Below are 27,360 nucleotides of genomic sequence, written 5' to 3'. Positions count from 1 at the left end.
TTCTAAGAAGATATAAGAATCATAAATATACAAGCTCCCAAAGAAGCTGCAGAATAAATGAAGCAAAATGTACCCAAATGGAGAAAGACAATTCGACAACAGCTGAATGCTTTCATGGCCCATCTTCAATAATGGCAAGGTAAAAGATCATCAAGGAAATAGAAGACTTGAAAAGCACTGTGAATTAGACAGACATCTAAACAATACTCCATCTAATAACAAAATGCAGTCTTCTTTCCAGGACATGCCATATGTCAATCCATAAAACATATCACAATGTATTTAAGAAGTTGGGCAAAGTATACTTTCTGACCACACTGAAATTAAATTAGAAATCAGCAACAAAACACCATTTGGAAATTTATAAATTCATGAAAAATAAATAACCAGTGAATCAAAGAGTAAACTAGAAAATATTCTGAAATGAATGAAAACACAGCAAAGTATCTAAGATACAGCTAACACAGTTTTGAGAGGAAAATTTAAGAGTTGTAAATGACTGTAATAAAAAGGAAGAAAGATCAAAGTATGGGAAGACAAACTAAGAAATTAAAGAAAAGGTATTAATACATATCTGACAACTCTTGTCTAAAATACCCAAAGAAAATTAAAAATGAACAGCAAGAAAATCATTATCCTGATTTTTAAAAAAAATAGGCATAAGAGCTGAGCACTTTACCAAGTATATTCAGATGGCAAACAAAGCATATGAAATTATGCTAACCATATGCTGTGGGACTGGCAAATAAAAAACAAAAAACTACATACCTGTAAGAATGGACAAAATCGAAAACACTGGCAGCACCAAAGCAGACATGGATGTGGGAAGGCAAAATGGACTATGGTACAGTCGCTTAGGACAGTTTTGAATTTTGTTTTTGTTTTCAAGACTATATACCTTCATCCACTTCAAATGCCTATAAGAGTCACAGCTAAGCTAGGCCAAAACCAGGAGCCCAGAACTTCATCTACATTTCCCACAAGGATGGTAGAGACCTAAGTACTTAGGCCATCACTGACTGCCTTCCCAGGTGCATTGGCAGGAAGCTGGATCAGAAGAGGGGTAGCTAGAATTAAAAAGCACTGTGATATGGGATGCAAGCACTTCAGATGATGGCTTAACTGACTGTGCCACAACATCCACTCCAGTCCTGACGTTTCCTTCATTTTCTTTTTTAACAGTTTTATTTGATAGGTGGAGTTAGAGAGAGAGAGATGGGGAGAAAGGGAGAAATCTTCTATCTGCTGGTTCACTCTCCAAATGGCTGCAATGGCCAGATCTGGGGCAGGCCAAAGCCAGGAGCCCAGAATTCCTTAACCTGATACACCCTGATACACCTCAATGCCAGCTTCTTGAGGTTTCTTACAAAATGAAATATACTTACATAATTCAACAATCATGCTTCTTGGCATTTACTCCAATGAGCTGAAAACTAATACCGATGTAAAATTATACATATGGATATTTAGAGTAACTTTATTCTTAACTACCCAAACTTGGAAGCAATCATGGAGTCTTTCAGTGGGTGAATGCATAAATCTCCACACTCAGTAAGGAGTTTTATTTAGAGATAACATGACATGAGCTATCAATCCACAAAAAAACATGGAGGAAGCTTAGAGGCAGATAATTAAATGAAAGAAACCAATCTGAAACAGCAATATACTGAATGAGTTCAACAACATGGCATTCTTTTAGAACAACAACAAAAAACCCTACCCCTCAAAACAAACAAACAAACAAACTACAGAGGTGGTAAAGGAAGAAAAAAGTTGTGGCTAGGGGTTGAGGGAGAGAGAAGACTGGATAGATGAACACAGGATTTTTAGGAGTAAAACAACAGTAGAATAGGACATGGTCAAAAATGAATCCTAAACTGTGGTAGGTGAGTGGTAATGATATGTCAGTGTAAGTTCCTTGACTGTAATAAATGGTATAACTACGGCACAACAGAAGGTGTGTGATGGCAGCAGAGTTAACAAGAGTCAATGCTCAGTTTCTCCAAACACCTAAAAATGTTCTTTAAAGAAAAATCTAGTGAGAGTGAGCAACAGAGAGATCAATCTCAAATCAAGAACTTGAACCTTCCTCCACGAGAAACCAGGAAAAGGGAACTGAAACCAGGCAGTAATGGGAAGTAATAAAAATTAGGGGGAAAAAAATCAGACTAGAGTAATAAAAAAAAAGTACTGGAAACAAAAACTTAAGGATTCATTTGTTGGGAAAAAAACTGTCAAATATTTAGCTAAGCTGACCAAGGCAAAAAGTTTCAAAATACTAAACAAATGAAAGAGCAAACAGTACCTTCAGTGTTGTAACAATTAATAGGATTTTAAAGGAATGCTACAAATAATTAAGCACCAACAAATTAGATCACATAAAGGAAATGGACAAATCTCTAGGAAGATACAAACTAACAGACTTTACTCTGGAAGAAACAGAGGATCTGAATAAACCTGTAACAAGTGATGGGACTGAGTTAGTAATCAAAAAGCTTCCCATAAACAAAAGTCCAGGACCAAATGGCTTCACTGCTATTAAACATTTAAAGAAATAATGCCAATCATTCACAAAACCTCCCCAAAAATATAAAAGAATGCCTTCACTTTGCGATTTATCCCATGAGGCAAGTTATTACTCTAGTACCCAAACCAAAGATACCACAAGAAAACTGCAGCCCAATAAATATCCATCATGATTGTGGACATAAAAGTCATCAACAAAATGCTAGCAACTTTCAAAAGATCATACACTCTGACCAACTGGAATTTATCCCAACAAGGTCTGTCTAGCATATGAAAATCAGTGTAATATATCACATTTATAAATGACACAATGCATAAAAACACTTAAAAAATAAACCAGGGTATATAACACATTTTAACAAAATCTAATACCCTTTCATTATAAGAGCAACCAACAAGAACATCTTAGATCTGATAAAGGTGATTTCTAAAGCCGAATTAACACACATATGAAAAAAACAGATATTACCCTTTTGAGGTCAAGAATAAGACAAAGATTTCTTCTGTTTTCTTTGCTTCTACTTAATGCTGTACTAGAGGTTATATCCAGGGCAGTTAGACAAGAAAATGAAGTACAGATTAAAAAAAAGAATGAAACTATTCCGACCCAGAGATATGATTTTATATACACAAAATCCAAAGGAATTCACTAAAACATCTCATTTTTAGATGAGTTCAGAAAGGTTACAGGATACAAGATCAAGACACAAATCAACTGAACTCAAGATACTTTGTAATAAAAAACTCAAGTTACAAAAGCACCACAATGAAAAATATTTAAGAATAAATTTAACAAAAGCACAATACTTGTACTTTGAAAATTATGAAAAAGCAGCAAAAGAAATTTAAAGGATAAGTTAAAGTGAATTCTATGCACAAGAGTCCAAATATCTCCTTTTGAGAGAAGTCTTCTCTGGATTCTGCTTAACCACAAATAATATTACTGTCAGGGCTCAAACTTCATAGAAATGCTTTCCTCTTATTGGCATCACAAACCTTGTTTCAGGTGGCATTTCATATTTCCAATCAATGCTTCTTTGTTTTTTCAAAAAAGATTTATTTATTTGACTGCAACGGCCAGTGCTACGTGGATGAGAAGCCAGGAGCCCAGATCCTTTTCTGGGTCTCCCACACGGGTGCAGGGTCCAAAGCCTTTGGGTTGTCCTCAACTGTCCTCCCAGGCCACAAGCAGGGAGCTGGATGGGAAGTGGGGCTGCTGGCATTAGAACAGGTGCCCACATGGGATCCCGGTGCATCTAGGGTGAGGACTTAAACCGTTAGGTCATGGCGCTTGGCTATAAGCAATGCTTCTTTATTTTGTAATGTACAGAAAAAGACAAATTTATTGTACAAAGAAATCTTATGATTTCATAAAATGCAATTTTAAAAGACTGACTTATTTTTATTGAAAAGGCAGATTTACAGAGAGAAAGAGAGACAGAGAGAAAAGATCTTCCTGGTAAGCTAGGAGTTTCTTCCAGATCTCCCACATGGATGCAGGGTCCTAAGGCCCATCCTTTATTGGCTTTCTGACTTCCCAGGCCACAAACAGGGAGCTGATGGGAAGTGGAGCATCCAGGACACGAAGCAGTGTCCATATGGGATCCTGGCACATACAAGGCAGGGATTTAGCCACTGAGTGAGTCATTGTGCCAGGCCCAAAATGTAATTCTGATTTACTAAAAATGGGGGCGTGATGAGGGTCTGATGTTCTGCAACCTTAACAGTTTTCAGATTACACTGATATTGCTAGTCCTCAGGGCATACTGTGGATGGTAAGATTTTTTTAAAAAGATTTATATATATATATATATATTTAAAGATTTATTTTATTTTTATTGGAAAGTCAGATATACAGAGAGGAGGCGAGACAGAGAGGAAGAATTTCCATGGATTGATTTACTCCTCAAGCGGCCAAAACAGCAGGAGCATAGCCAATGCAAAGCCAGGAAACCAGGAGCCTCTTCCGGGTCTCCCACAGGAGGATGCAGGATCCCAAGGCCTTGGGATATCCCCCACTGATTTCCTAGGCCACAAATAGGGAGCTGGATGGAAAGCAGAGCTGCAGTGATAAGAACTGGTACCCATATGGGATCCTAGTGCATGAAAGATGAGAACTTTAGCTGCTAGGCTACTGTGCAAGGCCCAGATTGCAAGATTTTAAGTAGGTACTTACAACTAGTCTAATTTGTAAAAAAAAGGAAAAGAGAAAGAGAAGAAAAGCAAACCTTAAGATGAGTGATAAATTAAGAGAAAGATGGAAGTCTGATGAGTCCTCTAAGCTTTTCATAAATGCACACAGTAAATTCTCCGTAACAAAGAAAATATACTTAACATTACCTATTTTAAGAGCCTGATTTGGCCAGCTAGCAAGCCAGCAAGTGGCTCAATCTGTAGGAAAATGTTTTTTAAATTTTTGATTTATTGATCTATTTAAAAGGCATAAATAAAGAGAAAGGGTTCTTAGCTGCTGGTTCACTACCCAAATGCTGGGAATAGGCAATTCAATCCATATTTCCCAAGGGAGTGGTAAAGACCCAACCACTTGCTGTTTCTCAAGGTATACATTAGCAGGAATCTAGAAAAAAAAAAAAATGAAAGTGGAGCCAGGAGTTGATATAAGGCACTCAGATAAGAAGTATTCCCAACCAGTGTATTAACCCCTAGACCAAATACCTGACCCTGAGAACTTTTTAAAGTACCTACTACACATTTATAATCTTAGAGAACTGACTTTTTTCCTGTTTCCCCTTCTCTAATGTCTCTTATCGCTTCTTTTAGACAGTTTCTGAAACATCATTTGGAGACCAACTGTGATGCATGAGGATCTATTAATTGTTCTACAGACAGTGTGAGAACAAAGGTAACACAGAAGACTAGTTTTGACTTTCAAAGAAGCCCTGTGAGATTGTTAATTGCTGTTACATCCCAAGAGCGACTTACGCTCTGGAAGGAATAACAGAACACTGTTTCAGCTAATATGTAAGTTTTTTACTTTGCTTAAGTGTATGTTTGTTAGTACTACCACAATAGGTTAAACCTCACATTTAGGAAATGAATCAGTGGATCAAAAGTGTTCCCCAAAAAAGTAAAAAATACTTTTAATCCAGAATGCCATAAATGATAATATTATGATCTCAGAGTGAAGACTGTAGAATGGTCTGTGGCTAGTGCATTCAAAATGATGAGCTTGCAATTTGAGACATCCTTGTTTTTCTCACACTTTAATACATAATTAAATAGGGCAAAGAAGCCACTAACATATTCATATCCTGTTGAAAAAAATTATGCTGAGAGGCTGAGACAAAAAAAAAAAAAGAGAGCATACTACCATCCACTGGCTCACCCCCCAGATGCCCAGGCTGAGTCAAACCACGAGCTGGTAACTCAATCCAGGTCTCTGATGAGGGTAGTAGGTATCACTTGAGCCATCTACTTGAGCCGTAACCTACTTGAGCTGTCTCCCCCGCTTGGGATTTGGGGAGTGAACCAGCAATGGTCTCTAGCTCTCAAAAACAAAACAAAAAAGAAAGCCAACAAAATTATAAAGATAAAACTATAGTCAATACAAGCTTCTTTCAACAAAACAGATGTATCTTGTCAACTGGAAAAATAATGACAAATATTCTCCAATATTCACAAAGCAATCTTCTGACAAAATTTCATCATCAGATGACACTACTGGACAATACGTAATATATGTATGAGACAGGAAGAACAGCCAACATCACAGATATATGTTCCTAAGATTCTGTTTTATGGCTGTAGAAATCAACTTTAAGTATACACATCTGAAATATGTGAATCAAGAAATACAGGCCATTTTAAATTCTGATTACCAATGGAAGTATGCTTTGAAGGACAGATTTTTCTTTTAGTCATTGATTACTTTTGACTTCAGAGTCAAAAGTATGGTCAGAGCTATGGTCAGAGTACAACTCAAAGTCAATTTGCACATCCCTTCTTTGACAGACAGTAACTGGCATCTGACAATGTACCCTCTGTTTTTAAAGTAAGTGCTAAAGACTGCATGGGAAATTCTGAATGTAATTCAAAATGCAGTCCATGAACAGACATCTTCAGCATGTTATGTCAAGAAAGAACAAATACATTTTCTATTTTGTCAAAGAGAAAGATGCTAACAAAAATTTCAAATGAAGGATGTACATTTTCTTCACAACACTGATAGATGTCAGTAAAACAATTCTATGATTTTAAGATGTTAACTCAGTGTCATAAAATATATATCATGTGTATACATATATACTTAACTATACTGAAATATGAAGACCAAATTGCAACACTGTTTAACCAGAATTTGACTCTTAACTAGTATCTAGATAGCTTCTTTCCCAAGATATTTGATTAAGAAGTCTCATAGAGATTAATTCAGCCAAAAGAACAGACTGTTGTCATCTCTCAAAATGAAAAATTTAACTTTTTTTAAACTTAACGTGATATATGTTTCAACCCAATGTTTGAGTTTTCAGTGAGAATTCTTGCACTAATTTTTATTTCCAATTATTTTAATGTCTGAAATATTGACTGCTCTTCCAACAATCTATAATTGAAAGCAGGGCTGTCTAACATAATGAGCAGCAGAAAAGGGACCAGTTAAATATTAATCCTCAACATCAGTTAGCCAGATTCCAGTGTAGTCAGAGAATGCAATAATAACTGCTTGCTTTTCCTGATTTCAAGTTATTTTACATTTTTTTAAATAAAGGACTGTTTTGGTCCTAAAATAAAACATTTTGGACTATTCATTTGCATTTAATGTAACTGTAATCATGGTGTGCATGAATACCTATCACGTAATCCACAAATTCCAAATGTATGAGATGATTACTTTGTCTGTTACACTATTTTTACAAGAAGTTATCATTTTTCCTATGCCTCACGCTAGAGAAAAACAAATATAGAAATTCTCTTGGCCCTCATTAATATTATATTAAAAGGCATTTTATTATCCACACTTGTATTTCTTCATTAAAAAAAAAGGGCCTGACGTCAATATGTAATTAAAAAGAAAGTATATAATTTCTATTTCCAAATTTTCCTTCAATCCTACTCCTCCAAAATCCATCCTTTTCCTGAACTCAAGCTGTCTTTCTATATGCTGGGTTATAGCCGGGGGTGATACTAAAAATGCTTAATGACTAGCAGAGGATAAAAAACAAGAAGAATGAGACCAATTCATAAAGGAATGACTCTAACGGCAGAAATATTAGCATGTTAGAGCTTCTTAAGCAGTCTGCTATCCAGCTTTTCCATGTTAGCCCCATTCTCAAAAGCCTTTGATTATTCCTTCCAATACCCAGAAGGACAGCAGTTTTCACTAAAGAAATAAATTAGATTCCAAAAATTGGACTTTATTTATGTCTTTAATTTCCCTATTCTTTCTCACCAAGAGAAGCATTTGAAACAGCACATTACTATTTTCTTTCTTTTACATCAGTTGACTTCAGAGAACGAGGATCTTTAAATTGTCTTTTTATTATACCTTTGTTACTTCATTACAGCTACAAAGATAGGCAAGTTCTTTCTCCTCTCAAGCAAGTGAAATAGTAAGGTACAAATGGATGGATCTGGAACTATACTAAAGATATTGTATAAACTGTTAGCAAAACAAATTGAAGTCTGATGTTTACAGAGGAAACAACAAAAATGGAATGAAGAGAATCACAAAAAAAGTAGAGATGGATCATTTTAAAATAAACTTACCCAACTTTGGAAAAACTATTAAGTATTCAGCATTGCACTGGGGGCAAGCCACTCTAGCTGTGCTGTTTCCTCTTTGTTTTTCATCCACCCAGCGCTGCAGACAAGCCTGGTGAACCCATTTTGTAGATCCTCTACATCTGCACGGTCTCACCCATTCAGCCGTTCTATCATCTTCATCAGTGGCAAAACATACCCAGCAACTTCTGTAAATTAATAGAAAACTCATCTTTACAATCCAAGCATTCTCTATGTTTTTATCATGGACTGACCCTTCTATGTTTATATATATATATTTATTTATTTTTATATACTTATATATATACATATATATTTTCTTTAATTGCAAAGTCAGATAGAGAGGAAGATCTTCCATTTGCTGATTCACTCCCCAAGTGGCCGGAGCTGAGCCAATCTGAAGCCAGGAGCCAGGAACTTCCTCCAGGTCACCCACACAGGTGCAGGGTCCCAAGGCTTTGGGCCATCCTTGACTGCTTTCCCAGGCCACGTGCAAGGAGCTGGATGAAAAGTGGAGCTGCCGGGATTAGAACCAGCATCCACATGGGATCCTGCTGTGTTCAAGGTGAGGACTTTAGCTGCTAGGGTACTGTGCCCAGCCCCTTCCTATGTTATATTAGAGCACCTCTTCTGCTACATTAAAATAAGGAGACAACATACCAATGAATTTTTTGTAGAGTGGCTTTTTAATGTTTCCTCTCATCTTCCTCGGTAGGATGTTGTAGTTCAGAATTTTGCTTTTAATGTAATTCTGCCAACTTTCTAGCAATTCCTTACCTCTCCAATGAACTAGGATGCATAGAGACAACCCTCAAGCTGCCGCTGTGAATTCTTTGATAAATAGTAAGCACTGAGACACATCATGTGAAATTTGGCATTCTAATCCAATTCAACACTAATCTCTCAACTTCGAGAAAAAAAGTACTAACATACATGATATCGCACAGTTACATTCAATTTATAACTCAGGGAAAACCCCCACCCATTTCTAACTCAGCTAAAGTACGATCATAAGGAAACACAAGGAATATATTTTTATTTTTATTTATTTATTTTAAAGATTTATTTATTTATTGGAAAGTCAGATATACAGAGAGCAGAAGAAACAGAGAGGAAGATCTTCCATCCAATGATTCACTCCCCAAGTGAGTGCAATGGCCGGTGCTGTGCTGATCCAAAGCCAGGATCCAGGAACTTCTTTTGGGTATCCCACGCGGGTGCAGGGTCCTAAGGCTTTGGGCCGTCCTCGACTGCTTTCCCAGGCCACAGGCAGGGAGCTGGATGGGAAGTGGAGCTACCGGGATTAGAACCAGCGCCAATATGGGATCCTGGCACATTAAAGGCGAGGACTTTAGTTAGCCGCTAGGCCATGCTGCCAGCCCCAAGGAATATATTTTTAAAAAGAAGCACAAAGACTAGGCATTGGTCTAGTGGTTGAAGCCAGATAAAATATACATATCAGCCTTCCCAGGTTTGATGCCCACTTCTGGCTCCTGATTCCAGCTGCCTACTAATGAAGATTGTCAAAGATAGCAGTGACAGCGTAAGTAATCAGTTCCTGCCACTTACGTAGAGGGACCCACATTGAAGTCTCAATTCTCAGAATTCGAGCCTGGCCTGGTCCCAGTCATTGTGAGCATTCTGGGAGTGAACCCCCAGATGGGAGTGTGCTTTTCTTTGCCATGTTAAAAATAACAGCAAAAAAGGTAAACACTGATAACTACAAAGGAGGTGGAGCTAGTAGGACAAACTGTTTCAGGACAGTGATATGACCAATGCGAGTCTGGTTTCATTACAGGTATGAGTAGTTCTTTTATTCATTTATATTTACTATGCTTGGCATTTAAAAGTCTCAAGTCTGGATGCTTACTTTGAAAACAAAATCCTATTGAGATGATTACTTTTAAGACATTATTCTTCTCCAGCTGTAGGCAACTGCCTAGGTTGCTTTGTACCTAGCAAGTGTTACACTTTTGGGAGAAAAGCAGCCAATAGCTGGTGGGCATCCTGGGCTTCGTTAAAGCCAAATCTGTGTCAATTATACCAGTGTACAGTATGGTTGTCTATTCTCTGTGTGTGAGTTTGTAAAGATATGTCAGGAGTGGGAAACTCCAGGATGAGACACGCCACCCTGACCCCCAGGTGGGGTGGCTGCAAATTGCCTGGTGAAGAAGATCTGGGGACACTGCAGTGGGCATTTTTGACAGGGGAGGAATGACTTTCAGAGTCTTCCTCAGACGGGGCCACTGCATTCATAGGTAGGCGAGAGAGCTGAGATGAGTGGTTTGTGTGTGTGTGTGTGTGTGGGGGGGGGGTTGACAAACAGAAACAACTGCTACATTACAGCTTATTATCTACTGTGCATTTTTCACTTAAATAAGTGGCTTCTATCAGAACAACTGATTATGCTATATAGTCCAACATTCAAAGATGGGTGAGGTCTTTACTCCTTGTGAAACACGACCTTCAAGAAATTCAACTGTGTGTTTTTAAACTTCCCAGGGTCCAGGGCTGTGGCACACTGCTTGCAAAGTTGACATTCCATATCTAAGTGCATACTTCATTCCTAGCTACTCCATTTCTGCCTCAGTTTCCTGTTTGTTAAGACTCGATTTGAGTTCCAATCTCTCAGTAGCTTTGGTCTGGCCCAGCCCTGCCATTATGTCCGTTTGGGAATGAACTAGAGGATGGAAGAGCTTGTCCTCTGTTACCCTGCTTTTCAAACAAACAAACCCTAAAACATACAAATAAACTTTTCAATTACAATGGTGAAAAAGCTGAACCAAGCCATGGTAATAATTTCCAAAACCATACTTGGGCTTTGCTACCAACAATGGGAAACCCACCTGGAATTCCTGGTTCCTGGCTTCAGCCTGCCCAGCCCTGGCTGCTGCATCCATATGGGAAGTAAACCAGATGAAAGATCAGAAAGAACTTTGCCTACTGGTTCACTCCCCAAGTCCTGCAAGGGCCTGAGCTGAGCTGATCTGAAGCCAGGAACTTCTTCCAGGTCTTCCTTCATGGATAGAGGGTCCCAAGGCCAAAGCCTTCCTCCACTGCTTTCCCAGACCATAAGCTGGGAACGGGATGGGATGTGGAGTAGCTGGGAAATGAACTGGTATATGGAATGCCAGTGATTGCAGGTGGAAGAGTAGCAAATTGAGCCATTGTGCTGGCCCAATCATAACAAAATTCTAATCTCTTGATAACTTTATTTCAACATAATAGGTTACATTTCTAATTCTACTTCTTTTTAAATACTCAATTCATTTTTCTTCTACCCTTTTCTTTCTACTGATTTTAAATTCCTTTTGCTTGCTGACAACCACACTACTCCTTATACCATCCCATCTACCAGGCTTGAGCAGAGTAGTCCAGGGAGATATGGAAAATATCATGATTAAATGATTATTATTAAATGCAGGTGAAAGTGAACTATGCCAAGAATATCTATAAAGAACAATACTTTTTAAATTTTGTATTTTTAATTTTATTTAATACTTATTTCTTATATGTACGGTCATATTAATATTGATAACATAACCCACGTGTATACTATTCATAAAAGATAATTTAATTCTCTGATTAAAACGACAATTTTGCTAATTTATATATCCTTATGACTAAAATTTATGAAGAGCTTAATGTTTATGGCTAAGTTGCTTTAAATCCAGAATTATTTAAGATTTCCTCCTGATTCAGCTTTATACATACTAAGTACACTTACTATTTATGCCTCCAAGAACCATATTTAAGAAACTTACAATCTAATTAAGGACCAAATATGCATACAATGATCAAATATCATGACACAAAACACTAAGTGCCAACAAAAGTTCCGAGAATACAAGATAAAAAAGAAGATAGATTGAAAGAAAAGAAACATAGATTGAAATAGCTAGTTTCATGAAAAGGAAATAACTTCAAGTAAAATCCAAATTAAACTAAAAAAAGGGTATCAGAACTAAGAAAAACAGCGTAGATGGAATGGCATGGACTGGCAGGCTAACCTCTGCCTGTGTTGTCAAGTGTTCCAAACAGGGGCTGGTTCATGCCCTGCCTTCTCTACTTCCAACCCAGCTTCCTGCTTATGAGCTGAGAAAGCAGAGGAGGCCCCTGTGTGGAAGGCCTGAAACAAATTCCTGGATCCTGGGCTCTGAATTGGCTCAGTTCTGGCATTGCAGCCATTTGAGAACTAGTGAATTGAAGATCTTGCTGTCTTTCCTCTCTGTAGCTCTGCCTTTCAAATAAAAATAGAGTTTAAAAAAAAAAAAACAGCTTAGAAATAGAAATAAGCATATATTCATAGATCTGTATGGTTTTAACAGAAAATTTTATAACAAAAAGCTAGATATTACAAATTATAGCTGGGAAAGGATGAATAATAGAAACTTTTCCTCCTATGGCCCATTTGTTACTCAGACACAGATAATCTAATTCAGTGTTTAAAATTTATGTGGGCAATAGCCTAGTGGCTAAATCCTCGCCTTTCAACTGTTGGAATCCCAAATGGGGGTTGGTTCATGTCCTGGCTGCTCCACTTCCATTCAGGTCCCTGTTTGTGGCCTGGGAGAGCAGTAGAGGATGGCTCAAAGCCTTCACCCATGTGGGAGACCCGAAGAAGCTCCAGACTCCTGGCTTTGGATTGGCTTAGCTCTGGCTGTTGTGGCCACTTAGAATGAATCAGCGGATTAAAGATCTTTCTCAGCCTTCTTTCCAATAAAATTTGTTTTTCCAATAAAAATAAGTCAATCTTTAAAAAAAAAAGTAAAAATAAAAATAATGTAGAAAAAACTGGGAGGGAGACTTACCAATAATTTCTCACTGGCACGTAAACCAGGCAAGATAGGTATGGTTATCTAAAAATAAGAGGGCTGCGGCACTGTAGCCTGGCGGCTGAAGTCCTCACTGTGTACAAGCTGGGATCCCATATGAGCACCAGTTTGTGTCCTGGCTGCTCCACTTCCCTTCCAGCTCCCTGCTGTGGTCTGGGAAAGCAGTTGGGGACAGCCCAAAGTCTTGGGACCTTTCACCCATATGGGAGACCTGGAATAAGTTTCTGGCTTAGACCTGCTCAGCTCCAGCTGTGGCAGCCATTTTGGGAAGTGAGCCAGTGGAGAATCTTTGTCTCTTCTTCTTTCTGTATATCTGCATTTGCAATAAGAAATCAATAAATCTTAAAAAAAAAAAAAAGAGTTGATACTATGGTTTATAGGAAATGTAAGAATTTAGGATGAACAGAAACGTCTGGAAACCCAACTCCTGCCTTAGAAATCACTGTGTTGAAAATTGGAGTATACTGGAAAGCAATTCTAAAATACAGGCATGAGCAGTGAACAACCTTAAATCGCTAATGTTTATTATATCCTGTACCATAACATCTTCAAGTGGCTGTTTTAAAGGAGAGCAAGAGCGCCTTAATTCAGAGCATGCTCAGAGAACCACAGTCCAGTTAATACAAGGAAGGTCCAATCAACAATGAGAAAAACTACATTCTGCTTGTCTTGCTTTGGATTAAAATCATCAGGATTATATACTCTGGAGTGGGAAATAAATCATCAAGACTAAAAATCTCTTTATATTTATTCTGTTCACTCAAGTAGAATGGAAGTTAAAAGTTTCCACATCTGTCAGAGATATAACCACAATCTTGACACATTATTAAAGGGCAAATCTGAGGGGAAAAACATCACAATGAATGCAGTAATTTACTGAGTACATGGATATGTATGCCATGCCCTTTTGTTTCTGATCTTCATGAATACAGAAAGTGTAAGTGTTCTGATCTTAAGCAAGGAAGCAAAAGCCTAGCCTCGAAAGGTTAAGTGAGCTGTCCATAGGGGAAGTAGAAAGGCATGAATTAACTTCGGCCTCAATCTAAAACACTTTCCCCCAAGATTTATTTACGTGAAATGTGGAATAAGAGAGACGGGGAGTAACAAAGGAATTTCCCCCACCTGTTGGTTCATTACCCAAGTGGTCACAACAGCAAGAGGCTGGGCCTGGAGAAAGCCAGGAGCTTCATCAGGGTCTCCCATACGGGTGGTGAGAATCCAAGGACTTGGACCATCTTCTGCTGCTTTCCCAGGTGCCTTAGGATGAAGTTGGATGGGAATCGGTTCTCTTATGTTAGTCATTGCAGGAGGCAGCTTTGCCACCTATGCCACAATGTTAACATGGGTTTCTTTTTTTCCCCTCACTGTACTACCTAGTGTATTATAGTGTATTGAGAATGTTTTCTATTTGTTTTTTTTTTTAATTGTTAATAACATTGTATTATGTGATACAGTTCCATTGGTGCTTGGAGAATGTTTTCTATTTCTTAGAAAATTATAGTCAATACAAAAAATGTTTCATTTTTGCTAGGGAAATTTTAATTAAGCAGCCTCATCTAGAGATCTAAATCTCTTCCAATTGACTCCAATGTGCCATTTAAGGATTACTGTTTTTTAGGCATTTATTTGAGAAAGATTAGAGAAAAACAAAGGTATTCCATCTGCTAGATCACTCCTCAAATGGCCACAATGGCTAGGGCTGGGCCAGGTCCATGCCAGGAACATCCTCTGGCCCCAGCACTTTTCTTCCACTGCTTTCCTAGGTGCATGAGTAGGGAGCCCAATCAGAGGTAGAGAAGTTGGGATTCAAAGCTGTGACCATATGGAATGCCAGCACTGCAGATAGTAGCTTAAGATGCTGTGCCACAATAGTGGCCTCTAAATATCTTTAGTTTCTACATGAACTATGGCATAGTTAAGAAGTGGTGAAGATCAGTTGTTAACTTTGAAGAATAAAAAAACAGGTCTGGCTAAAGTTTTCAGAAGAGTTTTATAAACAAGGTCTTGAAGAATGGGTAGAATTTAAAGACAGGTTGAGAAAAAGAACACTTTTGTGTTCAGAGGAAAGTGAGCATGCCAGTTTGCCCTGTGATAAAAAACTGATAAATGGAGAAAAGTTCTAAAATGGTTGTTGGCCCAGTATATAATCCAGTTCTTATAACAGGGAGCACAAAAATGTGTGTGAATAATGAGGTAACAGATGGCTTGGAGGAACAGGCTAAAGAGTTTGAATAAGGAAGCACAGACAGTTTTGAGCAAATGAGATGATTTTTTAAAATGTTGCTTTCATAGATTATTCTAAACACTAAGCTACGAGGAATGGATGGGCATTATGATTCAAAATAATGTGTCCTGAAAACACAAGCAGTTTCAATTTTCAATGAACGTCCAATTGAGTGTGTGTGGTGATTAAGGTAGATGTGTGGGAAAGTCCAAGTACAATAGATGCAGTAAAAAAAAAAAGTACATGAGATACCATAAAAATTACAGAAAGGTTTCACAGAAGCCCAGGAAGGAGTTACTTACTCTGTGTCAGGAGCTAAGCAAGGCTTCTGGGACAATCTGAGCATAGTTTTAAAGATGAAGAAGAGTTGGCCATGTACTAAGACTAAGAGGAAGGAGAGCATCCAAAGCAAAAACAAGGCAATTAAAGAGCAAGACTATTCACAGGACAACAAAGTGCAGTGTAAGGGGTTGATTAAGGTAGGCTGTGGCTGCATTCTAAGTATATTAGGTCTTCAAGGTTAACTTTTATCCTTATAAGTTATTGAGAAAGTGACAGGTTCTCAAAAATAGAAACAGCACAGTAATACTTCTGATTTGGGGGGCTGCCATGGCATAGCAGCAGAGCTTACACCTGCAGTGCCAGCATCCCATAGGAGCACTGGTTTGTGGCCCAGCAACTCCACTTCTGATCCAGCTCCCTGCTAATGGCCTGGGAATGATCCAAATCTTTGCACTCCTGTACCTACATGGGAGACCTGAAAGAAGTTTCTGGCTTTCGACCAGCCCAGCAGATGGAAGATCTATGTCTCTCCTCTCTAACTCTGCCTTTCAGATAAAAATAAATACTCAAAATTAAGATAATTGAGACTTCAGCAATTCTTCATCCCATAAGCCAAACAGGACCCAAAAGAAAGAAAACTGGAGCCAGATAAAGAAGAATCTACAATATTTGATCAGCAACTGGACCTGGGAAGAAAGAACGCAAAGAAAGAAGAAAAAAGACTTTTAGCCAACAAAAGAGTGGTCACACCAAAGACTAACAAAAAGTTAACTCATGTGAAAAGTCAGGGAAATACAAGCAGTTTAGTATTAGACAGACTGAAAACTCTGTGTGCACACATGGGATTAGGGACTGGCCAGTTCAAAATGACGAGGTGGGGATGAGGTAAAGAAGTCAGGAACAAAGAACCAAGACGTGCTCAAATAAAGGGTCAAAGTGAGAAACTGGGTCCCTATTTCAAGTCATATTTATGGATTAAAGATGACAAAAAAAAAAAAGGCAACATGACAGAGGAGGAAAAAAAGCACACCACAGAAAAAGAACGGTAGTTTCATCGCTGTAACATGTTACACCAAGGATTTGAGGACTAAGAAAAAAACAATATATCTGCTGATTAAGGAATCACTCACCATTTAGGATACTTTTGGTAAAGCTGAAGACAAGAAAGGAATGAAAGTCAAATTATGTGAAGAGACAATAAAGAGGAAAAAACCCCCTAAATGTCATAAACAAGGGAACGGATTAGGAAAAAAAGAGTGTATATTAAATACTTTCACATATGAAAGCACTAAAGAAGGCAGGCTGGAAAAATGTAGACGCACTTCATTACAGAAGAAATGGGACTTGGGATGGTGGGCAAAAGGAATGTTATCTGTAATATCTCTATGAAAGCAAATACAACTGTTAATGGTTTTTAATTCTCCAATTGTTGGTCTGTAACTGTCAAAATGAGTTTTTAATATGACTAAGACAAAGATGTCACAGAGAATCTGAAACTAATAAACAAAGTGAAACTGCTTTAATGGAAATGAAGAAAAAAATATCAGATACCGCATGGTATTATCAGAACGTACTTTCCTTCCTCTCCAAAGGTATATAATTGTCTGTAACTAACATTCTTACGGATTGCCGTTGTTGGAAGCGGGCAGGCACACAGGTCTCTCTGCTCTCCCATCTAATTGTTCTAGACACTCTATGGTTACATTCTTTACCTAGTCCTCCCTAGGTACAAATAAGTGATGCAAAACAAACTCAACAAACTCCCAAGTATTTACTGTGAGGTAGAGCAATAGTCAGGTTTCTGGAAGATTGTTTCAGCAGTGGAGGGCTTCAAACCTGAGGTCCATTCCTGCAGTTTGCTACAAAATTCTTTGTATTTTTCTCTATATGTTTAATTCTAGCAAAGTAGGAGGCAAGAGAAGCGCGTAACACATAAGAGATTCCTTGCTAAAGAAGTACAGCAATGAAAGAAAGAGACGTTGATCAACATTCAAAAGGCCTGATATAGAGTTTGGGTATTTGTAAGTGGTTATAATTTTCAGCCAATGATGTTTGTGTTTCCAAATCATTCATAATACTAAAAAATAAACAAAAAAACCACTCTCCCTTCCTACTAACTCCTATTACTCTCAAACAGCTGTTAACTACAGTAACTTAAACAAGATTTAAATATTGAACTTACTTAAAACAATGATTGTTTCTAACAAATGAAAAGCTAAAAAAAATACATACACTCATTTACTGGTGTATTCTTTGACCTACTATAAATACAGTAGGAATCAAATTTATCAAGATTGATAACCAAACTGAAGTTAGTTATTTGCAAAGGATAAAGTAAATTAATTCCAGTTGCTAATAAGTTGCTGACAGTTTGGTTTACTGTGACAGTTTATAGAATATAGACATCACTGAAATTTAAACTACAGAAGGGCATTTTCCTAAATAGCAGTGGCCTAGATTGGCACTGAGTATATGTGGGAACTCAGTATAAATAAATCCACAAATGTTTAATAATTTAAAAAAATATGTAACCTTCAAAAAAAATTGAAAAATTAAAAAAAATAAAAAACATGTAACTTTCATCCTAGAAGCAATACCATATCATGCATATTTCTTCCATCTTTTAACAGTATCAAGCTTATTCCACTTTACAAAGAAAAAACTTGGCACTGAAAAAAACTACAAAACTACACTTGGACCTATCGGAGTTAAATTTTGTTCCACAGAATAAGTGGAGGTGAAATTAATTTCACGAGAAGAACTCTATATTTTACTAGTCTTATGTATTGTAGTCTGCTGGATCTCTTGATATTTCTCAAATGAACAAAATAATCTTTGTGTTCAATTTCTATTCAGGCCCCGTCTAAATTAGGATGGTTGTAAATATGAAGAGGACAGAAGAAAAATGCCACCCTGGTTACACCAGTTCAAGTACCTGCTGTCTTGCTAACATTATCAATAGTGTCTTAGGAAGATGCATGTTCTTGAGCAAGCTCCATGGGGGTAGTAGGCTAAGTCTCTGCCTGTGGCACTGGCATCCCATATGACCACAGGTTTGAGTTCCAGCTGCTCCACTTCTGCTCCAGCACCCTGCTGATGGCTGGGAAAAGCAGCAAATGATGGCCCAAGTCCTTGGACCCCTGCACCAAAACAGGATACCCAAAAAGTTCCTTGGCTCCTAGCTTCAGTTAGTGTGGCCATTCAGGGAGTGAAATAGCAGATGGAGGATATCCCTGTTTCTCCTCTCTGATAACTCTGCCTCCCAAATAAAAATAAGACCTTTAAAAACAAAAACAAAGATGCTGACACAATCCTGTGAGGTTGGGTGTTTTCCATTTTATAAATGAAGATATAAACAGCCTCTGAAGTTAAGTTGAAAGTCACACAACTAATGAGTAGCGTGATGAGATTTTTAAGATTTCCTACTCTGAAGTCCAAGCTATTACTACTAACCATACACCCTCTCATGTTTGGGGCAGTTGCCCTCAGTTGTACCAGCAACACTCAGTAGGTTTTTGTAGATGCATCGATGTCCAGTCCCTCTCCTACAGAAATTGTGATCTCATTAATCTTGGGCAGGGTCTAACCACCTATATATATTTTTGAAAATGCTTCCCCAGCAATGCTAACATGAAGCTGGGTTGGAAGCAACTGATTTAGACAACGCAAGTCCTGGTGCCATTTCAGGAATCTACCTTGAGGTATGTTAAGGAGGTACGAAGATGTGAATAAGCCAGTGCTTCCGCAAATGGCAGCCACAATTTCCAGGTTTTCTGTTGAGAAGTCTTAAATGCGTCTCCAGCACTCCTTGGCTTCTTCTCACTTTTATGAAAGTCTCCAAAGGATATGTTTGAGAAGCCAGGTTAACTTTTGGACATAAGATCTTTCTGAAGACTCACTACATGAAAGCCAAAGCAGGAGACTTTCACAGGGAAAAAAAAAATTAACTACAAAATGCCCCGCTGCCCTAGAACAGGATTCTAACTAAACTCTAATTGGAACTGGCAGGGGCAGGAAGTCAAGGGCTTACCACCTGCTTAACAGGGAAGCAAATGACGTTAACTGAGAGTTGTAGGCAGTCACAAATATCACGAATTAGTTTGTGTGAGTGACTAGGACAACGAAGTGAAGACTTGACCTGGGGAAAAGGGCGATTTGGGTGACTCCAGAAAACTCATCATAGAACCCAAGCCCCAGAATTTGGACAGCAGAGGGCGGTGCAGTCGACCTCACAAAAGGAGTCAGGACTGGAGGCCTCCCGGAACCGGCGAAGGGCCCCCAGGAGGGGCTGTAACTTCCTCAGTGCAATCAAGGATCAGAAAAGTACAGCAAGTGCTCGGTGTCGACTCTGGTGGCCGCTTTCCATAACCTCTCCTCTGGTCTGACCGTTCAGGCTCCCTTGCGGATACTCTTGACCTTACAGCTTTGGGGTGGGGATGGGGAGGAATGAAACCAACCTATCAGGCTTTTCAAAAGAATGTTTATCCTTGGCTTTCTTTTGGGGTGGTGGGGAGATATGCGGGGAGCGGAGAGGGAAGGTTTAATCTGGTGCTTCCTGCCGGTATAGCGTTGACATTTTTATAATATAGTGCAAGTGTTGGGGGAGGGAGAAGAGGACAGGATCACAAACAGAAAAAAAGAAACTAACGCTAGGGGTCAATTCTAACGCTTCAAAACCGTGTGTCCCAGCACAACCACACGCCGCTCTTCAGCTAAGTTTCACTCTCGGGTCTACGACCCTGGCCGCCCGCCCTCCCCATAGCTCCCCAATACAGACTCCAAACTTCCTGCCCCTGGTTGTAGAACTCCTGTCCAGCACGCGGGACCCGGCTCCGGCAAGGGCCAGGGCGAAGGTCGGCGGCTCCCGCTCTCCCCCGCCCCCAGAGCAGCCAGTACCTGTCCAGCATCTGCTGTAGCGCTTGGTCCGGCATCTTCCGCGCAGCCGGCGGCCCTCGGCCCTCCCCGGTGGACCCGTCAGGGCCAGGCCCAGGGACAATAGCACTGAGAGGCGGAGGAGTAGGCCTCAATCCGGCGGTAGCCGCGAACCCGCCACCAAACCTCCTGGGGCGGCTCCGCGAGCCCGGCGGCGGCTGTGCGCGGCCAGCGGGCGTCCGGAGGAGGCGGCGGGGAACGAGGAGGAGGAGGAGCCTGGGGCTGGGAGGCGGCGATCGCGGCCCGGGTTCCTGCCCGTCGGCCCAGGGTTCCGGTCCATGGACCGCGGGGGCCGAGTTGCTGTCGGCGGAGGAGCTACCTCTGTGAGGTAAGAGTCGCCGCCTCCGTGTGCGCCGGGGTCACGACGCAGGGCGGCCCAGAGCAGCCTGGGAGATGTAGTCCTCGGATCATCCCCCCACCCCCCGTTAGAGGCTGCACAGCCCGCCCCGACCACCGCCGCGCCCGCCGCAGCCCGGCCGGCGCCCTCCCGTTTCCTTCCTCCAGGGAGGGGGGAACATGTCCTTCGGGTCGCTTTCCAGGAAGCTGCAGGATGTGCCGTTCCGCTGTCAGTAGCAACAAGGTCAGCCCTCCCGGTCTGTTTTCTTTTTTTCCCCTCCCTCCGCCGCAGCTCTTGTCCTCAGGTGGGACCAGCGAGCCAGGTGAGGGCAGGGGGCTGAAGGGCCATTCCTCACTAGGGTCCCCAGCTCTCGGCCGCGGCGTGTGGACCGATCTGGGCGACGGTGGGGAGAGAAGGAGGGGGAATGGCAGAAGCTCCTTCAGAAGCCCCGGGCGCCCGGGACCCTCTTCTCCCGCGTCACAGCCCGATTTGGGGTAAGGGAGTTACATACACAGCCCCCACCGGGAGGGTCCGGGGCTTTACTGCGTGCAGTTATTCCTGAGGGAGCGGGTGGCTCGACGGTTCCACCCGAGCCTGTCGGGGTGTGCCGAGGGTGGGGCGGGAGAGGTTTCTCTTCCTCTCTAGGAATCTCCTGAAATATGTTTGGGTTGTCCTAGGGCTCGCCGACAGCCTCCAAGTGGAACACGTCGGTGAAAAAACAGCTCTTGCTTACTCAGCTGTGGCTTGTCAGGGCTGTTTCTCTCCGCTGCTAGTCGCTGTTAACCATTTCTTGTCTCCTTGACACCGCCCAGCAGGTGGATTGGAGTGGGTGGGGATCAGCAGAGAGGAATCGCCAATCTTCCGTGGCGGGGTCGTTCCCTGACCTTCTAAGGGCTAGTCTTAGCGGGAGGTGAGAGCTATTGACTACCACGGATGGGTGTTGGAACGACCTGTGGCGTTTTCTCGTGTTGTGATTGGTGGGACGTCTGGTAGTTTCTCCTTGATATTGTCTGATTTCTGCTGCAAGATGATGAGACAGTGGTTTCTCGATTCCAAATGTTAACGATCTGGTCGCAGTTTGCTCTCTGAATGTATTTGATCTAGCCTGTGCCGTGACCAGAAAAACAACAGCAACATGTGACTAGAGTTTTCTTGGCCTCCAGTTCCTGAAACGATTTCACGAGAGGCTTTGAAAAATTAAATAATGAATGTTTCACCTTTTCCTCATGATATGAGCAACAAGCCCATCCTAGGGAAGGAAAATTAGTATTCTCCTATAATGAGCTCACTCAGGGTGTCTAATATTAAAAACAATGTTTTGTTACTTGTGCTAAACCTTTACTGTATAATTGTATCTTAAGCAATTAACAGCCACAACGAGCAGGATATATGCATCTGACTAGAAAATAGAATTTTAGCGTAGTAGATTGGACCAAGGCAAACTCCATTTTAGCTTTATGATGTTCACTAAAAGGATCCTTACCTCATTTTATATTTGTTATTGACCCTAAATTGGAAGATACAAGTCTGTTGACAGCAGAGCCTTCGTACACCAAAAAACCCTGATGTTTTCTCTGTGAAAAACTTGTTTCCTGATTGTCAGACTCTTTGAAGCTAAAACAACAACGGAATTGTTACTCATCTAGAGAGGGAATAACCGTGGCCTGACCCAGTATTCCACTTCTGGGTATCTCCCATGAAAAATGAAAGCATGTTTACACAAAGACTTGTTTGTGAATGTTCTCAGCAGCATTATTCCTAGGAGCCAAAAAGTGGAAAAAACCCAAATACCCACCAATTGACCCATGAGTAAGTCACATGTGGTATATCTGTACAATAGAAAACTGTTAGTTAATAACAAGGAATGAACTTTGGATACATGTTGTAACATTGGGTGATCTTGAAAACATTACACTAAGTGAAAGGAGCTAATCACACCAAACTGCTCTGTGTGTACGAAAGGTTAGGGGGAGGCAAATCTCAAGCTGGCGCTAGTGGTGTCCTTAAGACAGCCTGGTTTGAGTCCTGGCTCAGCTTCTGATTGCAGCAGCATTCTGTTGTGCCTGCTGGGAAGGAGCAGGTGGGGGCTCAAGTGTGTGGCTCCCTGCCAACCAGCTGGAGATCTGGATTGAGTTCTAGGCTTCTGCTGCCACCTGGCCCTGGTCCCACTATAGGGGGCAGTTGGGAAATGACCTAACAATAGAAAGATCTCTGCCTTCCAAAACAAAATAAATATTTTTAAAAGGACATACAAGTCAGTAGAGACAAAGTGGATTAATGATGGCATAGAGCTGAAGCAGTTGAGGAAATGGGAATGATTGCTAATGAGGTTTCTTGCCAGAATGATCAAAGTATTCTAGAACTAGTGGTGATGGTTGTATTTTGCGAAATACATTAAAATTAAGAAAATAAGATACTGTAAAATGAGATTATAGTGACAGTGGCACAGTTCTATAAGAATCTCATTCAGTTGTAATTTAAAATGAGTGGGTTTTATGGTATTTAAACTATATCTCAATAAACCTATTAAATTTTTATTTAAAATGTTCATAGGGACATCTAAAAAAAGAAATAAATAACTGGTGGTTCTTTTTTTTTTAAATAAAGATTTATTTATTTTATTGGAAAGACAGAGTTATAGAGAGGAGAGAAAGAAAGATCTTTCATCCACTGGTTTCCTTTCCAAATGGCCGCAGTGGCCAAAGCTGAGCTGATCCAAAGCCAGGAGCTTATTCCAGGTCTCCCTGTCAGGTGCAGGGTCCCAAGGTATTGGGCCATCATTCGGTGCTTTCCCAAGCCACCCAAACAGGGAGGTAGATGGGAAGTGGAGCAGCCAGGACACAAATCAGCGCCTACTTGGGATCTTAGTGCTATCAGGGGAAGGATTAGCCAATTGAGCTATCACATTAGGCCTAATAACTGGTAATTCTTTATCAACCTTTTCTTAGTATGCACAAAAATATGTCTGGTAAATTGATAAAATAATCCTTGGATTTGAAGTGGTGACAGATACTCAGAATTTCAATATTATCAGATTTTAAAGGCTTAAAAGTTAGTATGACCAAAAAGAAAAGTTGAAATGCAGTGCTGCATTTTAAGTAGGATTAAATGTTTATGAAAACTGATAATCAGTGGAGTAACCAATATGACTATAGTTCTCTTCCTCCATTTTCCCTTAAAGATATATTTTAAAATACAAATTAACCCACTGATAATGTATAAGTAGTCTCCCAGTTTCAGAGGACAAGAACAATGTAGAGTTATCATCTTAAAAGTATCATGAAATTATTTCAAATGGATTTGTCTGTCAGACTTCAAAACAATATATTATCATAACATCCTTTCAGTGTACTTGTTTTGAATCATCTACCAAGAGGTTCCCAAGAGGAATTCCATGGAGAAAAAAATCAAATAGATCCTCTGAGAACTGTCAAGTACCAGATTTAGTGAGAAACTGTAGGCTGAGTCCTCACTGCCAGCTATAGAATGTTCTTTGGTAATTCCTTCAACAGATGTTTCCAGAGACCTAAGATATATGCGGGGACTCTAGTTGCAAAGTTACATGCAACTACCCTTGATGAATGTACACACTACCAAAAAAAATGCATTTAGGAAAGTAAAAGTATTTGCATATGAAATATTATGTAATGATATAGTAGCACATGAGCAAGTGTTGAATGAGTGGCCTAAGCATACAAAGTGATGTAGAAGTCCCCAGGAGACTGTTGTGGGCTGACAAGTTAAAGAGAACTTTGTAAAACAGGGAATTTAAGTTTTACCTTGGAGCAAAGAGAAGGCATTTGGGTGTGGATGAAGGAAAAGGCAGGAAGAGTAGTTTCACTTCTGTAGCTTGAGAATCGGATTCTCTGTTGTGTAAGTGGAAAACAGTCGATTGGTCAAGCAAAAAGTTGTTAAAACAGTTTGAACTTATTTGTGAAACAAATACTTATTGAATGTACATGACAGGCACAGAATTAGGCACTTAGAATGAAGTGATGAGCATAAGTAAGTTTTTGTTTTTGTTTTTGTTTTTTTACTTTTGTGGCGTTTATAAGCAGGAGATGCAATCATTCACATAGATTTGCAATTCTGGTACTTCACATAGATTTGCAAAAGGACAATATGTGCAAACACTGAGAGGGAAAGCCCCTGTGATGAGTAAGAAAAGCTGTAAGATGAGATCTCAGGGCAAGATCAGCCAAAAAGATCAATGAGTGACAGACTAGGAAGGTAAGAACTTCCAACGAAGGGACTTTATTCCTGTACCATGAGAGAAAGAAACGCCTCTACAGAGAGGTGTGTGTATCAGAAATACACCCCAATCTGTAGGAAATGGGGAGTTCACCTATACTGGTTCCTAAATCTGCTGTGCGTTAAAAAATTACCCAGGAGATTCTGATCTATGTGTTCTGTAATGATGCCTAATTTACCGTCTTTTTTTAAAGATTTATTTGTTTTTTTATTGCAAAGTTAGACATACAGAGAGGAACAGAGACAGAGAGGAAGATCTTCCTTCCGATGATTCACGCCCCAAGCGGCCGCAACAGCAGGAGCAGAACCAATCTGAGGCCAAGAGCCCGGAGCCAGGAGCCTCTTCAGGGTCTCCCATGTGGATGCAGGGTCCCAAGGCTTTGGGCTATCCTCAGCTGCTTTCCCAGGCCACAAGCAGGGAGCTGGATGGGAAGTGGGGCTGCCGGGATTAGAACTGATACCCATGTGGGATCCCAGTGCATTCAAGGTGAGGACTTTAGCCGCTAGGCTACTGTGCCTGGCTGTTTCTTTCTTTTTAAACAAGTGTCCTGAATCATTATTAGACTGAGGCTCAGGAATCTTTGCACAGGTCTTGCAGAAGTTGACAGCTTAAGCTCAAACATAGCTTTGAGTCTTAGCATAGTCACCCTGGAGCTCAGCAACTTTGGGCAGGTTACAAAATCTCTTTAAGCTGGTTTCCTCATCATTGGAGACAATTAGAGAACCTGCCTTACCAGGTTTCTAGGGGAATTAAATGAAGAAGGTCATTCAGATTGTTTAGTACCAGACTGAACATATTGATAAGAACTTGCTTGGTGTTAGCTGGTAGGTATCAGTACTGAAAGTTCTCCAGCAGAGGTGAGAGCGGTCAGGGTATCGATCTTGTGGCATGCAGGATTGGAAATAAAGACAGATAGGCCTTGGTTGGGATTGAGACACTTGCCTGTGGTAAATATTTTCAGTCATTTGCTATAATACAGCTATAGTTCTTGAAGATCCTTATTAGGGTAAGTAGTTCTCCAGTAAGTAGTATTTCTGGTGTCCTATAAAAGGACATTTTAGGCAGACTTGCTCCCTACAATATATGTTACTGCCATAGTGCAACTTGAAGTTGACCTGGTTTTCTTAATTTTACACAGTCTTCTCTGGCTAGTTAGATTCTCTGATCTTCTGGATTCTAGGGCTCCCTGAGAACCTTCTCCAGGGAGCATGTGTCGTAAACTCCAGTTTCATAATGGTGAAATATGATTTGTGTTTTTTATACTGATGACACAAGCTATGATAGCCACACTTCTTTGCACCTTAACACCACTCAAGGGCTCTATACCAAATGGTACAAATGGTCATGTATTCTTTGCAGTCACATGCATGCAATAATAAATTTATAAAAACAGTTTTATTTGATATACAATTAAGCATTAACATATATTCATTTAATTAAATCTTGACTTAATTCATATATCTTTAATAATGTATATGATGAATTGGAGGTTGGTAGACTTCTGTCACATCCAAAGTATAATAGTTGCCTTCGAGAAAAAGCATTCCTGTGATGAAATTGCAAGTTAAATTTGTTGCTTTGTCTTGATACACTATTTCTGTTTTGAAAGGCAGATAAAATTCAAAGAGCTTGTGTTGCAAGGATGCTGTCAGGAAAGAAAAATTTGGAAATCCTGTATTTGAAAAGGGACTTGAATTTAAAATGAAGATTTAGTGTAACTCAATAATAGGAAAAGAAATACTATTTAAAAATGGGAAAAAGACTTAGATATTTCTTCAAAGATACACATATAAGCACATGAAGAGATACTATCATTAGCCTATACATTATAGAATAGGGATTTTTTTTAAAGATTTATTTTTATTATTTTTTTATTGGAAAGGCAGATATACAGAGAGGAGAGACAGAGAGGAAGATCTTCCATGCGGTGATTCACTCCCCAAGTGAGCGCAACGGCCGATACTATGCTGATCCGAAGCCAGGAGCCTCTTCCGGGTCTCCCACATGTGTGCAGGGTCCCAAGGCTTTGGGCCGTCCTCTGCTGCTTTCCCGGGCCACAGGCAGGGAGCTGGAAGGGAAGCGGGGCCGCCGGGATTAGAACCGGTGCCCATATGGGATCCCGGGCATGCAAGGCGAGGACCTTAACCACTGCGCCACCGTGCCGGGCCCAGACAAGGGATTTTTTTTAAAGTATTTATTTATTTGAAAGTCAAATTTACTGAGAGGGAGAGAC

At 40.1% G+C, this 27,360-nt stretch overlaps 1 protein-coding gene across 2 annotated transcripts in view; it reads right to left on the bottom strand.

Annotated features, from left to right (window-relative positions):
- LOC121168286 (E3 ubiquitin-protein ligase MARCHF5) overlaps positions 1–20,907 on the bottom strand; it is a 40,747-nt gene extending 19,840 nt beyond the window's left edge. The window contains exons 1-2 of one of the 2 annotated variants that reach the window (XM_040998224.1): positions 20,503–20,907; positions 8,251–8,453 (exon numbers count right to left, since the gene is read on the bottom strand). In XM_040998224.1, the coding sequence (XP_040854158.1) occupies positions 8,251–8,453; positions 20,503–20,537 (238 nt within the window). In that variant the 5' untranslated portion in view covers positions 20,538–20,907. Of the gene's footprint in view, positions 1–8,250; positions 8,454–20,502 lie in introns of those variants that run through there. The other variant, XM_040998226.1, reaches the window with a different exon arrangement.
- Between the last annotated feature and the right edge of the window lie 6,453 nt (positions 20,908–27,360).

Source organism: Ochotona curzoniae, unplaced genomic scaffold (assembly GCF_017591425.1).
Source record: "Ochotona curzoniae isolate NIBS_2020 unplaced genomic scaffold, NIBS_Ocur_1.0 patch90, whole genome shotgun sequence".
NCBI lineage: Eukaryota > Metazoa > Chordata > Mammalia > Lagomorpha > Ochotonidae > Ochotona > Ochotona curzoniae.
Note: the sequence above shows the minus strand (reverse complement) of the source record. Positions and strands in the feature narration are given on the sequence as shown.